Source organism: Gymnoscopelus braueri, assembly GCF_963280865.1.
Source record: "Gymnoscopelus braueri genome assembly, chromosome: 15".
NCBI lineage: Eukaryota > Metazoa > Chordata > Actinopteri > Myctophiformes > Myctophidae > Gymnoscopelus > Gymnoscopelus braueri.
The window spans coordinates 31,524,082-31,539,290 of NC_137620.1; the positions used below are offsets into that span (position 1 = coordinate 31,524,082).

Consider the following 15,209-nt stretch of genomic DNA (forward strand, 5'->3'; position numbering starts at 1 on the left):
GGTATAATTTGAAGTAATGAGCAGCGAAAACATAGGCTTAAGAGGAAGAACAGAATATCATTATCACCGCACAACGGTGAGTACACAGTACAATCTTGAGTGTTCGTTTAACGCTGAGTATGTAAGAAATGGGCCGGTAAATTCATTAAATTAACATTTTGGATCTGACTGTGTAGTAAGTTTTGTATTAATATTCGCAAGGAGGATATATATGTCCTCAGGAAATAACAAACGTTTTATATTCCATTTGGGAAAGGAATGTATAAGAAACGACATTAAAATAAAACTGATTCTGATTACTGTCTGTTTGATATTACACATTGCTTTGAATGGCACACAGTCACACTCTCTGAGTGCATGCAGAAATTAAAAGCCTTCATTGGTGCAAAAATGGGAGGGAAAACTGGAGCAGCATGAGTGGGTGACAGTGCACAATTTGTCCATAAACATGTATCAGATTGTTAACCAGCCATTTTCTCCTGATTAGTCACCCACAGATAGCGGCAATTTAGACGAGCACAGCATCAAAACCAATCGTCTGTTCAGTGTTATCATCCTCCCTTTTGACAAAAAAAATGAATGGCTGTAAATTGCCAAGCCAAGAGACCCCCGCTGTTTCCCCTCTGCATCCTCTCGTATCTGCTGAACTTATGTGTTTTGTGTGCTCTGTGGCACTCCAAGCATATGCTGCCGAGAAGACTAAAGGATGCATAATTGAATTAAATCAGCGCCGTGGCAAGTTGTAATACATGAAAGTCAGTCAATTACCACTGTGAGAATGAAGTGGGACATCGGGCATGTGCTGAGGGCATTTTATTTTTTACCTTGGGTTTCTTAAGGTTCAATTAAGATAGATGTTTTTAAAAAAGTATACCGTATTTAACAATCCAATACCACATTGAATAAATCACTCTATTGGATACACTACTCAGTGCTTACATGAACTTTTACTGAACACTGCTTGTTATCATGTCCTTCAGGACTGCAGTACCATCGGCGAGCATCGGTGAACAGGGTGAGAGCGTGGGGAGGCTAGAACATGCTCCAGCCCTGTTTTTCTTCCCATTCTGATTGAAGTGACCACCTCAGGCTTTTAATCAACCCTCATTGAAAAAGGGACAACACAATCACCTTTGTCACCCTGGTCCTTTGATATCACTCTGCTCCCCATTCTCGTTAATGACCTTTTGTGCTCTCGCCTCCGACGGCGTATTCTCATTAATTATGCTCAGGGCTTAGATCTTTGATGGATTTAATCTTGTATATTACAAGCCAGTGACCCCAAAATGCAAATGGCCTGCAAGCCCGTTTATTGAATGGCAGCACCCCCCCCACCCCCCACCCATCCCCTTGCCTATTTGCAAATTAGGTGCCTTATGAAAATCTGAATATCATCAGGCTAAATGAGCCTAATGCAAAGTAGCAACTTATCAAGACAAACGATCTGTCAGTCGGGCACAGCAAATTGCATCATAAATAATCATGCGCCATTGTTTTTGAGGGATAAGGGAGAATAACAAATCCTCCAACTTGTCATCCACATGATGGGGCTACTTTATTTGATGGAGGATGCTTAGCAAAGACGTGGCAAAGTGACTGTTGTGGATGAGACCGAGCCATGTACTGGTCCAATTACTTCTGCAACATTACTCGCTGGCAATGGAACTTTCACAATTTATGTTCCACAGGAAATGATAATTTTGCGCTTTGACCCATGTTGGTCTTTGCCAGGATCCGTGCTATTACTCTGACATACATATATGATATATATATGCATGTGAGCACAAAAAAAATCTATATTTTGGTACTATTTATGCATGCTAATCAAGTGTCCTCAGGCTACGGTGAACATGACCTTAAGGAAGTTGGAACTTTTTTCCAGTGCATCTCGACCAATTGAAAGTGAAACACCATTATAAAATAACATTTATACAATATAAATACAGCTAGTACAGCTCAACTGCTGTCCCATACCATTAAGTGGGTTCGCAGCAAGCAGCAGCACCGAGTTCCACTGGTCCAGATCGTCTGCCAGCGAGCGGACGTTGGTGAGGATGGATCTATTCACCAGCAGCGTCTGCAGCTCGATCAATATCCCTGCAATTCTGGTAAAAAACACCAGGAGACAAGAATAAATTAATATAGCACCGCAAAGCTACAAACATGCCAGTAATTAGCTAATTATGAACATATTAATTATAAGCTATCTTACTGTACCTGTCCTAACATATTATGTTCAGATAATGTTATTAATTCAATAACGTATGTGATTAACAACTTAAACCCTATATACTTCATTATAACGCAACAATAGCCGATCTACAAGCTCACAACACATTGCGACGCTTGTAGATCAGCTATTTTTGGCGAATGCTCGCCTTAACTACCTAAATTATGATTTGCCCACAACAGGGAAGCTAGGGCTCATGCTGGTATATTATCTACAGTACAAAACCAATCACTGGCATTTATCAAAATAAACATAGCTATTGGAAAGGGAACAGCGCTGTACTTTAGTGTTGATTTTGACAGCACATTTTGATTTAGTTTTAGTCTTTTGAATCAAATTGCATTTAGTTTTAGTCACATTTTAGTCATTTTAGTCAAATGTTTTAGTTTTTGTCTAGTTTTAGTCGACTAAATATCATAAGATTATAGTCGACTAAATCTACAGTTGATTTAGTCGACTAAAATGTATTTTGGCGGTGCCTTGATGGCGTCGTAATGGCTGATTTTACACTTGGTTGCATGCTGAAAATAGCAGATCTACAAGCTCACAACGCGTCGCAGCGTGACGCGTTGTGAGCTTGTAGATCTGCTATTCTCAGAGCGCAACACCCGATCGCAACCAAACATAAAATGACTTGTCTTTTAGTTCTACTGGATCTCTTCTCCACTAGTCCCTCCCTAACATTTTAGTCTAGTTTTTATTTGTTGACGAAATTGTCAATACATTTGGTCTTAGTTTTAGTCATCGTAGCTTAGTTTTTATTTAGTTTTTGTTTAGTTTTCGTCAGTGAAAGAAGGTAGTCGACTAACATTTCCGCTACTTCCGTACTTACATGGAGTTGTTGTAGTTGTTGACCTGGCCGGGCGTTTCCCCTGGGGTGGGATGGCTCAGGCAGGGATTGTCCAGGTTACACATCATGCCTTGGAGCCACGGCAGCACACCGGCTGAAGGCATGGCTTTATTTGGATAATGACCTTGAAGAAGACGAGAGAGAAGACGATTTATTCACCTGCCAGGTGCCAGGGTCTAATTTTCAGTAGTTGGGGGAAATATGAGGAGGATTGTGATGCAGGTACGGTATAGGACAAGGCACTGGATATCTTTCATATTATTATTAGATCATCGTTTTCCGTCAGACATTGTGGCGTCTCTCTACATCAGCATCTCAGACCGTTTTTCTTTTTTTTTTTTCTCCTCCCTGCTGCTGTGGGTTGTTGTTATTGGACGGCACACAGGAAGGAGACGACAGGAAGACGTAGACACAGGTCAGAGAGTAGATTAGAACCCACGAGACCACAATTGGGTCTCTGGCCTACTGTACCGTGCACAGTGGTGGAAAAAGTACTCAAATGTTTTATACTTAAGTAAAAGTATCAATACTGCAATGTAGAGGTACTCTGTTACAAGTTGAATTCAAAATTTACTTGAGTAAAAGTACAAAAGTATTGGTATCAAAATGTACTTAAAAAGTACCAAAAGTAAAAGTACTAAAATGTTTGAATAGCAGATCTACAAGCTCATAGCAGATATATAGCAGATCTACAAGCTCACAACGCGATGCGACGCGACGCGTTGTGAGCTTGTAGATCGGCTATTTTCAAATAGCCTAGGTATAAAATAGGGCCAAAGTGGTTATGGTATGTTTTATAATATTATAATTTGTATCTGGAAAGTAACTAGTAACAAAAAAAAAAAAAAGTACAATATTTCCCTCAGAAATGTAGTGGAATAGAGGTATTGAAAAGTATTGAAAATTGGAAATACTCCACTAAAGTAAAACATACCTCAAAGTTGTACTTAAGTACAGTACTTGAGTAAATGTACTTAGTTACTTTCCACCACTGACCCGTGCATGCTGCAAGAGGATACATTCTAAGTCGTTTTAGGAAAGCCATTTGAGTTAATAACACAAACCAACATGAACATTGTTAATGTTAAGTCACACTTTAGACCCTCGGACGCTTTTGTTTTCATGTGTTGTTTGCGTGAGATATTGTCCAATATACTGTAGATGTTGTGTAACCTCTAAGTAAATAGACATGAGCACGTGCTTATACTTACATTCGCCTTTGTACACAGGCTTATTGGTGGAGCGCACCCACACCAGGATGAAGAAGAGAAACAGAGGCCATACCACTTCCACCACCAGGCGCACCTGCAGAAATATTGTCTTATTTAAAACTAATGACTTGTTCATCAAATACATGGTTTGTTATAAAACAAATGCTTTTTTTGGGGGGCGGGGGGGTATAGAATAGAATACAATTAAAATGCCAATAAGTATGTTCACAAACCATCCCTTTTTGTTGTGTTTATAGAGTGAAAATTATCAGCATGCATTTCTGGAGTGACAGCACAGCACGGAATGAGTTTAGTAGGGTAACAAAAAACTTCTGTTGAACTTAAATGCCATGAACACACACACTGTTCAGACTCAAACAAAATGTATATAATGTACAGTATATATTGGACTTTGCATATTTGATTTGACTGTGTTATTTGACCTGTTCTGTGTTACAGTATGCGTTCCTTTCGTCTCGATTCTCTCTTCCTTCCCTATTCTAACGGTGCGTTTTAGCAGCCGGCGATTCAGGATAGTATTCTCCGGAAGTGCATTATTCGTCTACGAGAGCCGGCAACTACTGGCGATAGCTGGCAAAGAGGCGATAGTCGAAAAGTGGGCGGAGGGACGATGTTGAAAACAAGGATATTTTTTATCTTTTGGACGATGTCGTCCGGCGATAGCCAATCAAATTCATGTGTTGCCATGTTTACCTTCCACACATACGGTATACGTACATACGGTAATCACAGCAGGAACGACCTCTGGGCGATTTTTATCACCCAGGGTTGCCTACTGTCTCCCGCAGTTAAAACGTACTGTTAGTATCAGTGTAACTTAACACATTGTGTGCCAAAAACGGTCCAGACCGTTTTTGAGAAGCTATGCGCTATGTGCCATAAACGGTCCCATTTTTTTTTTAAACGAAACTTTTAACGAAACTTTGGGATCATCCAAGGAGTCTCTAAGAGGAGAGGCCGGATGTGGATCCATGTCAAAAATGCTTCCGTTCGTCCGATCCTATGTTAACTCCTTGACTAAAAGCTTAATATCTCCCATTTCTTTTTAACGTGGTGGAAGTGAGCCGTTTTCGATCGCCGATCACTCTGCAATGGAGGATCGCGTTAGAAATATTATTGTTCCAGGCGTTAGTCGGGACCCTCCGCCGTCTCGCACGCAGGCTTTGTTTACATGCAAGTCCGCGTCGGGGCTTCTACAGCACGAAACATATCATCGTAAGTGGATGGACGATATGCTGGCACTAGATGTACCCTATTTTAATAAACCTCTGGCACACGATGTGTTAAATATTGAGATCTTCCACAAAAAAAAAAAATCACCCACTCGTTTACTATATATAACAACTAACAGTTATTGAGAATATAAGGCCTAAAAAAGAATGAATTAAATAAGATTACATAAGAAAAATACAGTAATGACAGGTGGGTTTATGATCCAAAGGAGTAGTCATGACAACGCTGTTTTTGTAGGAACACTTGTAAAACCTGCAAAACAAAGTACCAAACACGTCTCCTAAACAGCACAGAAGGGAGGGAGGTGCTGCCTTTAGTTGCCACTATCGCTCATGGTGTCCAAACCAAATTATACACAATTTACAAAATAAATGATAGAACATAAAACAACATAACACATTAATCCAACACATTCCCTATGGCGAATAACAACACAATAAAACAACAATACTGTGGGCATGCTGGGAATCTCTCCACGGCCAGTCAAACAGCCCGGGATGTTAGGAGGTTTTCTACTTCCCCCAGTAACCCACTCACCCAAACACAAAGTCAGTCCCAGGAGGATGCTGAGGTAGACGTTTCCCTCCCTTCCCCATGGGGCCAGAGGCTCTGACGCCCCAGTGTGAGGACGGAGGGTTGTCCGGTGTGTGTAGGGTCTCTCTATCTTCCACCCGTTTCACTTTTTCTCAGCCGAGTTGAACGCCCACACACCTTTGCCCCTCAGACAAAGGTTCTGGAGTGGTTGTCGGTGGGTGCATGCGTTCGGGTAGGACCCTTCTTATCTGGTTGGTGTAGCGCAGTGGTTCTCAAAGTGGGGTCCGGGGACCCCAGGGGTCCTTGAGGGAGTTCCAGGGGGTCCCCAGCTAAATGATGGATAGTTAGGAACCAAAAGACCTTATGGGTCGGTAACTCTCAGAGTGTACAAATGGACCCTAACGGGTCCATTTGGTTCCATTTGTACACTATAGAACCAAATGGACCCTAACGGGTCCATTTGGTTCCATTTGTACACTCTCAGAGTTAAATGAACATTGATTTGTACAACATAAATTGGGGTCCCAGAGATAGAAATGCCATTAAATGGGGGTCTGTAGCCCAATACATGTCAAACTGGGGGTCCTTGAAATTAAAATGGTTGAGAATCACTGCTAGAGCCGTAAAAAACTTCTCTTATGGGGGGTCCTTGGCATATCTTTTCAAATGGGGGTCTGTGGGCTAATAAGTGTCAATTTGGGGGTCCTTGACATGAAAAAGTTTGAGAACCACTGGTGTAGCGGTCGCACCCGTACCTTAACAGTCCCATATCCCGTCTGCAGTAAGGCCAGTGAAAAATCCGGCCTGACGTCACCGTAGGGTCTTGGTGATCCCAAAGTGGACCCCAAAGTGGGACCCCCCCACCCCCACTCCACTGAGCCATGGACCATCTGGAGCACCAGGAGCTGGTGGAGCTAAACACCCCATTTTCAGCTGCTCGCCTCCTATGACACAGGAGGCCATCGATAACAGCAAGGCTGTCCCACTGAGAGTAATGATTATGGCTTATATCTTTATACATCTACTTCCTGCTCTCAGCGCAGGCCCCTGTGTGGGTCGAGGAGTTCAGGCGCCGCAAGGATATCGCTACCCCTGTCCTCTGTTACCCATGGCATGTTATAAGCCCTGGAGAACTACAGCTAGCGTCGGTGCCGGTACTGATGTCTGGGTGGTTGTCTGTAGAGTCGAACCCAGCTGGCTGGACTCCATCTTTACCGATGTAGCACTCCGGTCAGCTGGCTGGGTCCGTTTCGGTGCCTGGTTGAACTGCTGAAGCAAATGAGAACAAAGGCCATGCCTGATGTGGAATGCTAACTTGATTAGCTCTCTGATCTCATCGACGCTTAAGGTCTATTGTCTCTGCGCCTAAGTAAAGGCGGCCTCTATGATATGTCCACAACCGCTCCCCATTGCTCAAGATCCAGCACAATGATGCACTCTTCCTGGATGCTGGCCAGCCAGAACTCATGGCGCAGTCTTCTGCTGGCCACCGTGATTTGGAGCAGTCCTTGGCCTTTCATCTGTGCTCGCTCCAGAGTTGTAGTTCCATGCTGAATAATTGTGGGTGGCCACAGGGACGGTGCATCGAGAGTGTCCAGCAGGGTTTTTGGCGGACTAAGGAAATATGTCAATTTGCCCGTGGTGTTTTTAAGCTTGCAGTCCAGGTGTAGTTCTTCAGCTTGGCCTAGCTGACAGAGTCAGTGTTCCCCGATCGGGAGAAATGGCGATGGCTGCATACTCAGGGGCTTTGGGGCTGGGCCGTAGTGCAACAAATGTCCTAGTTCTCTGCATCGATAGCAGCAATACTGACTCCTCATTTGCCTCTCTCGTGACTGGTGGGGCAAGACTGGAGATGCCTGCTGCGCGTTCTCCACGTCAATTGTTTCATCTTCCACTCATTCTTCTTATCTCACTCCAACGTGGGCACTCTTAGCCTGGTTGGTGGCAGGTACTGTAGTATGGGCTCAGCCCGTTCTGCTTCTCATGAGGCATTTTGGTGTCCATTGTTCTGGCTATTTTTGCCAGCAATCTCGGGATGCACTCACTGGCGCCCTCGGGCAAACAGGATAGCGGTGTGTCTTTTTACACAAGTGTGTGGGTGTGTGTGTGCATGTGTGTCTCTTGTTTTGTTTTTCATTCCCATTGTAGTGTGACTGCTTAAATCAGCCAGCACCCACACCACACCCATGTTTGTGCCTTTGTCTATCACAGCGTGTGTGTATCTCCATTTTGCTACATGACTCACTAACACTTAAAGCATCTGCTGGGGACGAGAAAATATGAAACGGCTCCTTCATATTGGAACGGTACCAATTGGGTTTCAAAGCAGTGGGTGGAGGTTGGGTTAGCGCTGGTTTTCTCCACCATCCGAGCCCAGTAATTTAGATTTACCCAGATGTATCAGTAGACCTGTCACAAGTTGCTTAGAAAAGAATACCAACATTCACTTTAATCCATTTAGGATCTTGTTTATTTTAGTCTTTCACCGCCAGCAGCAGGTCATATGACGGACGTTTCGGCCCACAGGGGACCGATGTGCCTCGCACAAAGCGGTCCGGGTGAAAACCATATCTGAACGTTACAACATACTGCACTGCACACACTTTTCCCACAAGAGGGTCAAAACAAGAAAGAAAAAACTAGAAAAATAACATGAAAAATAACATAATATCACAGTATTCATTTGTTTCAGTTTTTAAACACATTAAAAAAACAGTGTCCATGCGAGTTCCTAGAGAACCCCTATATTTACCCCTACTAAGTATTAGGTAATCTTCGAATCACAATTATTTGAAATAATCACAACTATTTTACATAATCGTCATAATCGTTCCCATGCCGAAACAAGCAAACATTTTCAAAAACTACAAACAACAAAATTTGTTTTTGAAAGTAATTTATTAAATATGTCATTTATTTGTATATTATTTTTTGTCATATCTGCCCTGTGCACATTTTGTTTACGAAGCCTAAAAGCCAAACAGAAATGTAATCTTTATTTATATGTTCCAATGTCCAATGCCAGAAACCCAGTTATATCATTTATCGCAATTATTGTGACAGCCCCATGCATCATCAGCAGGCAGAGATCTCTAATTGTCTGTTTACGTGAGACCAGCCAGCTCTCTACTCCTCCTGACTCCCAAAAACAGGCACATTAGTTCGGTGCCTATAGCGAGCCACCTCCATGCTTTTATGTATCACTCTCACTACACTTCTCCACTTAGCCCCTACTTTATCCACCAAATCCCCTGCTAGCATGGTCTGTCACATTGGGGGAAAAGAAGAAAAAAAAAAGAACCAAGAAAAAAATCTCAAAGTATTGCATGTTTACACTTCCAGTCTCCCCCCAGGTGACCTCTATCACAAGAACTTAAAGTTTCTTGATCATCAAAACTTCAAACAGAATCCCCCTCAAAAACAAACATGCACGCGCGGTGGCGCGCACCCCCCCTCCTACCCACACACACACACACACACACACCTGCTTACATCTGTGGCTCTTGTCACAGGGAAAACATAATTTCTTGATGTGCAAAGTCAAGGCAAATGCACAAAGTGAAAGTAAAAGGGGTGAGAGACTACTGTAAGATTTCAATGATGAAAGAGACCGTGGATGGCAGTGCAGCAGGCAATTTAAAGTGTTTCCAGCAACATGGAAAGGCTTGACAGGCATACACACACAGTGGATGACTCTGGCTGCCAGAGAGATACTACAATGGCGCAGTGCGCCTCACCTTCTCACCTCACTCCCACCCCTCATCTAAGGCTCTCACAAGTCCCTTTGGTTCCTCGGTACAGCAGCAACATACCACCGCACCCCCCCCCCCCCCCAACTAGCATCCAGAGCCTCCACCCTCTCCACTGACCTGATCTTTTCCTGCACATTCAACCCAGAGCTATCATCTCTGGGGGTGACCTGCTTAGTGGAGTCACAGTTCCCCCGCGATAGCTGCAGTGGCAGCTCTCTAACAACTAGTGGAACATTAACACCTTGCCTTAGCCTCATTAATGACGCGTATTAGCATGAGACATCCTCAACTGGGGGTTGGGCTGGTATAAATTGCCTTTATAAGTAAAGCACAAGGTAAGGTGGAGATCTGTCATAATGTGTACACGGCTGGGCTACACAGTCAGTGGGTGGAAAAAGTACTCAAATGTTTTGCTTAAGTAAAAGTACCAATACTGCAATATAGAAATACTATGGTACAAGTAAAAGTCCGGAATTCAAAATTTACTTGAGTAAAAGTACAAAAGTATTGGCATCAAAATATGCTTAAAGTACCAAAGTAAGTAAAAGTACCAAGTATTAAAATATTTGAAAATGGCAGATCTGCAAGCTAGCTTGTAGATCGGCTATTTTCAAATAGCCTATGTATAAAATGGTTAAAGTGGTTAATGTACGTTTTATAATATAATTTATATCTGAAAAGTAATTCGTTACTCAATTTTTCAAATAATTGTAGTGGAGTAAAAGTACAATATTTGCCTCTGAGATGTAGTGGAGTAGAAGTAGAAATATTGGAAATTGGAAATACTCAAGTAAAGTACAAATACCTCAACATTTTACTTAAGTAAATGTTCTTAGTTAGTTTCCACCACTGGCTACAGTGCCATGGCAACATAGAGACTTTTTTAAGTCTAGGGACTTCATACGTTTGGGTGGCTTGAATACTGCAGTGTGTTCAGTGTGCAATAAAAGGAATCCGCAGATGGATTTGATGTGAACCGCCAAGGTAAACTGAAATACCTTGCCTTGGCCTCTCAGTGAAAAGGTATATTCTGTAGAACGGAGTGTTCATGTGGACATTCTCAATGTCGGACTCCATAGGAATTTTACATTCTACACCGGCGAACACTCCGTGAATAGAAATTAAGTGAAATACTGGGCCATAAAATCATTTTCATGCCTGTTATAAGGTCTTAAAATGCTTGGTGAGACATTCATATAATTGGTCATTAACCTCCAGGAGCCACATTGTCCTTGCTAGCTTCCTTGGTTTTGCCCGATAACAATATTTTATGTTGACTTTGCCCAAATGTTGCTACATTCCACATGCATTATCAGCATTTCTGTTCTGATACTTTCTAGTGAAAAAGTTATGAACGGTCGCCACAACAGGTTACTTCTGTTCACAGTGTTTGAGGAAGAAAATAAAGACGTTTCCCAGACAAAACAAAAGTAGTGAAATCACAAATGATTTTCTTGAAAACACTGACGAAAGATTATCGCGATCGCGATGACATATTTTGTTCTATGTGGCTGAACAGAGGCTTTTCTGCTATGCTTCATCCTCTTACAAAACAAGTGGGTAGATGTTACTCTTATGATCACGGCCAGGGTAAACAAAAAAGAAAGAATGAAAACAAACTACCACAGAAAGCATTGCAACTCTGTGTAACAATTATATCTGCCTCAGACTAAAGGCATTTATCAAAAATATCTTGTGTCACTTCCACATAATATACTACAGTATGTTCTAAAGCAGTGGTTCTCAAACTTTTTCACCTCAAGGACCTCAAATAATACTGTGTGTACTAGAACGGTGCCCGTTGGGTACCGGCCTACTCGGGAACGATCCAAATAGGGAATGCATGCCCCCACCCCATTATGCAAAACCCATTATACCCATTGTCAGAGTACCCGTTAGGGCTGTAACGTTTATGAAAAAATACGATTAATCATTGAACATTGGAACATTATGAATAAAAATTACATTTCTATTTGGCTTCGTAAACAAAAGCTGCACAGGGCAGATATGACAAATTGTGTGGGGAATATGCAAAATCAAGCTTTAGGCTGGGTTTGCCATGGCAATCAATTGGCTCATTTGGGCCACAGCAGAGCCTTTTCTGGCGGTTCTGGACAGCCGCCTATCCGACCGACCGACTCGACGCCGGGCACGGCACTCCCTGCGGTGCGTGTGAAGTCGGTCGGTCGAACAGTTCTCGAGATGCGTGAGCTACAGACGTAGGTACAGAGATTCTGTGTATTTATTATAAGACGACAGGTGCCCTTTGGGTACCGGCCTAATCCGGAACGATGCTGCAAATAGGGAATGCATGCCCCACCCTGTTATGTAATACCCGTTGTCAAAGTACCAGTTGTAGCCGGGTACTTAGCTGGGGTTGCCATGGCAATGAATTGGCTCATTTGGGCCATGGCCAGAGCCTTTTCTGGCGGTTCTGGACAACCACCTATCCAACCGACATGGGGCACGGCACTCAGATCGGCGGCGACGTGCGTGTCGAGTTTGAAGTCGGTCGGACGGCCGGTTCTCGGGATACGTGGATTACAGACGTACATACCTACGTACAGAGATTCCCTGCATTTATTGTAAGATTTGGCAGCAGACCCCCATCTGAAAATATTTTGTGCCAGGGACCACCATGCAATATTTGTGTTGTGAAAATGTTTCAAAAATATTATAATTTTTTTTCACATTCTTTCAAGATTTCTAGAAAATAGCAGATCTAAAAATGAATATAGGGTTTAAGTGGTTAAACTGGTTTTGATGCTATATTAACAAATTTTGCTTGGGATGCCCTGGGACGACCTGGAACCCCATCAAGGACCCCGGACCCCACTTTGAGAACCACTGTTCTAAAGCATCGTTGACATGTTACAGTATCTCATGGCTGTTTTTTATGGCATGGCCCTGTACGAGGTTAGCCACCTTGAAGGGTGCCATCGTGCCATTAGTGCAACGGCCCATTACTCTGAAGTGCCATCGGCCCGACGGCACGCATTATAACCCTAACCTCACACTAACCTAAAATTGCTCGGACTGTACTGTACTTAAGTCCAAATTTGAGGTACTTTTACTTTACTAAAGTATTTCCAATTTTCAATACTTTTACTTCTACTCCACTACATCTCATAGGCAAATATTGTACTTTTTACACCACTACAATTATTTGAAAACTTTAGTTACTAGTGAGCTTGTAGATCTGCTATTTTCAAATGATTTTTATACATTTGAAAACTTGTGAAATGGGACATTCTGCATAATGACTACTTTCTACTTTTGGTACTTTAAGTACATTTTGATACCAATACGTTTGTACTTTTACTCAAGTAATGTTTTAATACGGGACTTCTACTTGTAACAGAGTATTTCTGCAGTATTGATACTTTTACTTAAGCAAAAAAAATTAGTACTTTTTCCACCACTGCATTATTAGCTGAGACAGTAGGCGGGTTAGTGACTTGATGTGAGACAAGATAGTCTCTAATGAGAGTTAGGTAAGAGAGTTGTGATAGGGGGTCAAGGTAATTGGCCGGCGCAAAGGAATAATGGCTGCTAGAGCTAAAGCCGGTCTAGACTTGAGCTGTCGTGCACCGAAATAGCCAATCTCGTGCTGCAACACGCATTGTGAGCTTGTAGATCGACATCATGAGCAACCAGGTATAATTCAGGCATTAGCAGTGGCCCTGAAAGTGTTACTGGTATTCAGTAGGCTGCACTAGCCTTCCTGCTTTCGTGTATAGAGGGGCGGGTTTAAAATCAGCGCGGAGAGAATGCGCCTGATCCCATTGGTTCACCGATCTGTCCGTCAACCCCCGCCCTGTCAACACAACATTACGAGCGACGCACACTGCACTCTGGTTGGTTGGGGAAATGAAACACTTCCTATACCAGGTACACAGACGTGCTGGTCCAGGCTTTTATTTTTAAGCAAAACTAAACAATAAAAGCCTGGAGATCGAGGCTACTGTATTCAGTGGTGGAAAGGAACTAAGTACATGTACTCAAGTACTGTACTTAAGTACACATTTGAGGAATTTTTAAATTTCAGTACTTTTACTTATACTCCACTACATCTCAGAGGCAAACATTGTACTTTTACTCCACTACAATTACTTTACAACTTTAAGTTACTAGTTACTTTGTAGATCTTTATTATCATTACAAAACATGCATTAACCAATTCATCCCTATATACTTTGGCAATTTTCAAAAGATTTGTATACATTTTGAACACTTGTGAAATGGGACAGTCTACATAATGAGTACTTTTAATTTTGGCACTTGAAGTATATTTTGATGCCAATACTTTTGTACTTTTACTCAAGTAAATTTTGATCACTGGACTTTACTTGTAACAGAGTATGTCTGCATTGCAGTATTGATACTTTTACTTAAACAAGAAGTGAATGGAGCAGCGGGTTCTGAACATGAAAAAAAAAAAAAAAATGTTATGACGTCGGCGACGTCATTGGCACTCTGGGCTTATGAAAAACGTGACGTCGGCGACGTCAATGGCACTGAATGAGTTAAGTGAAAAAAATGGAGCACTTTTTCCACAACTGCTGGTATTTCATGCTTCCACATGCAATGTCAGAAAGGTGACACTGATAACATTCAGGTTTATGATGCTCATGATTTTTTATGACAATGTAAGGCTTTTATGATGTTTTACTATGTTGATGTAAGGTTTGGTGGATTCCATGGACTCACGTTAAAACATTCTGTGTTTTTCATACTGTGTTCCTTGCCATATACAATTTTAAACCTGAAAAGCTTTGTGACAAATCCTCCACTTTCCTCCAACAAACATGAGAGAAAAGCATGTTTGGAGTGCCCATCAGTTTTAAGCGACTTTGTTCACCTTAAGCCTGAGGGTGCAGCCATCAAAACTCTTAATAAGGAGTCAAATTATAATTTTAAATAAGCCTTAATTGCTTCGTAATAGTGCTGTACGAATAGGGGCAATACAACTCGGTGGTGATGACACAGTCAGTTGTTAAGAAGAGCCTGACAGAGTGTTTGCCCTTCAAACAAACCATTTAAGATTCCTCACTCCAGTCCCATCAGACCCCGGCCGCTCACAGACAGGGTTTTGTTAAAGTTAAAAACACAGGCAACGTGACACAGACATGCGCCAGATACAGATCTCCAAAAATCGAAGGTGACACTTTGAATTGGTTGGCATTAACCCATTGATACCTGGAACGCTTCTGTGTCACTTTAGATGCCTTTGGCTATTCAAAAATAGCAGATATACAAGCTCATAGCGCGGCACCGAGTGCCGCGCTATGAGCTTGTAGATCTGCTATTTTTGAAAAATCGTGAAAAAATATTTTTTATATTTTTTTCAAAAAACTGTTAGGATTTAGATTTTTTTT

The 15,209-nt window shown here is 42.1% G+C and overlaps 1 protein-coding gene across 1 annotated transcript in view; it reads right to left on the reverse strand.

Moving 5' to 3' along the window:
- Positions 1 to 15,209, reverse strand: part of LOC308101484 (phospholipid-transporting ATPase ABCA1) — a gene marked incomplete at its 5' end in the record, with an annotated part of 254,815 nt that overhangs the window by 239,258 nt on the left and 348 nt on the right. The window contains 3 exons of the mRNA XM_080450900.1: positions 2,006 to 2,105; positions 3,063 to 3,204; positions 4,292 to 4,385. Coding sequence (XP_080307026.1) covers positions 2,006 to 2,105; positions 3,063 to 3,204; positions 4,292 to 4,385 — 336 coding nt within the window. The remainder of the gene's footprint in view (positions 1 to 2,005; positions 2,106 to 3,062; positions 3,205 to 4,291; positions 4,386 to 15,209) is intronic.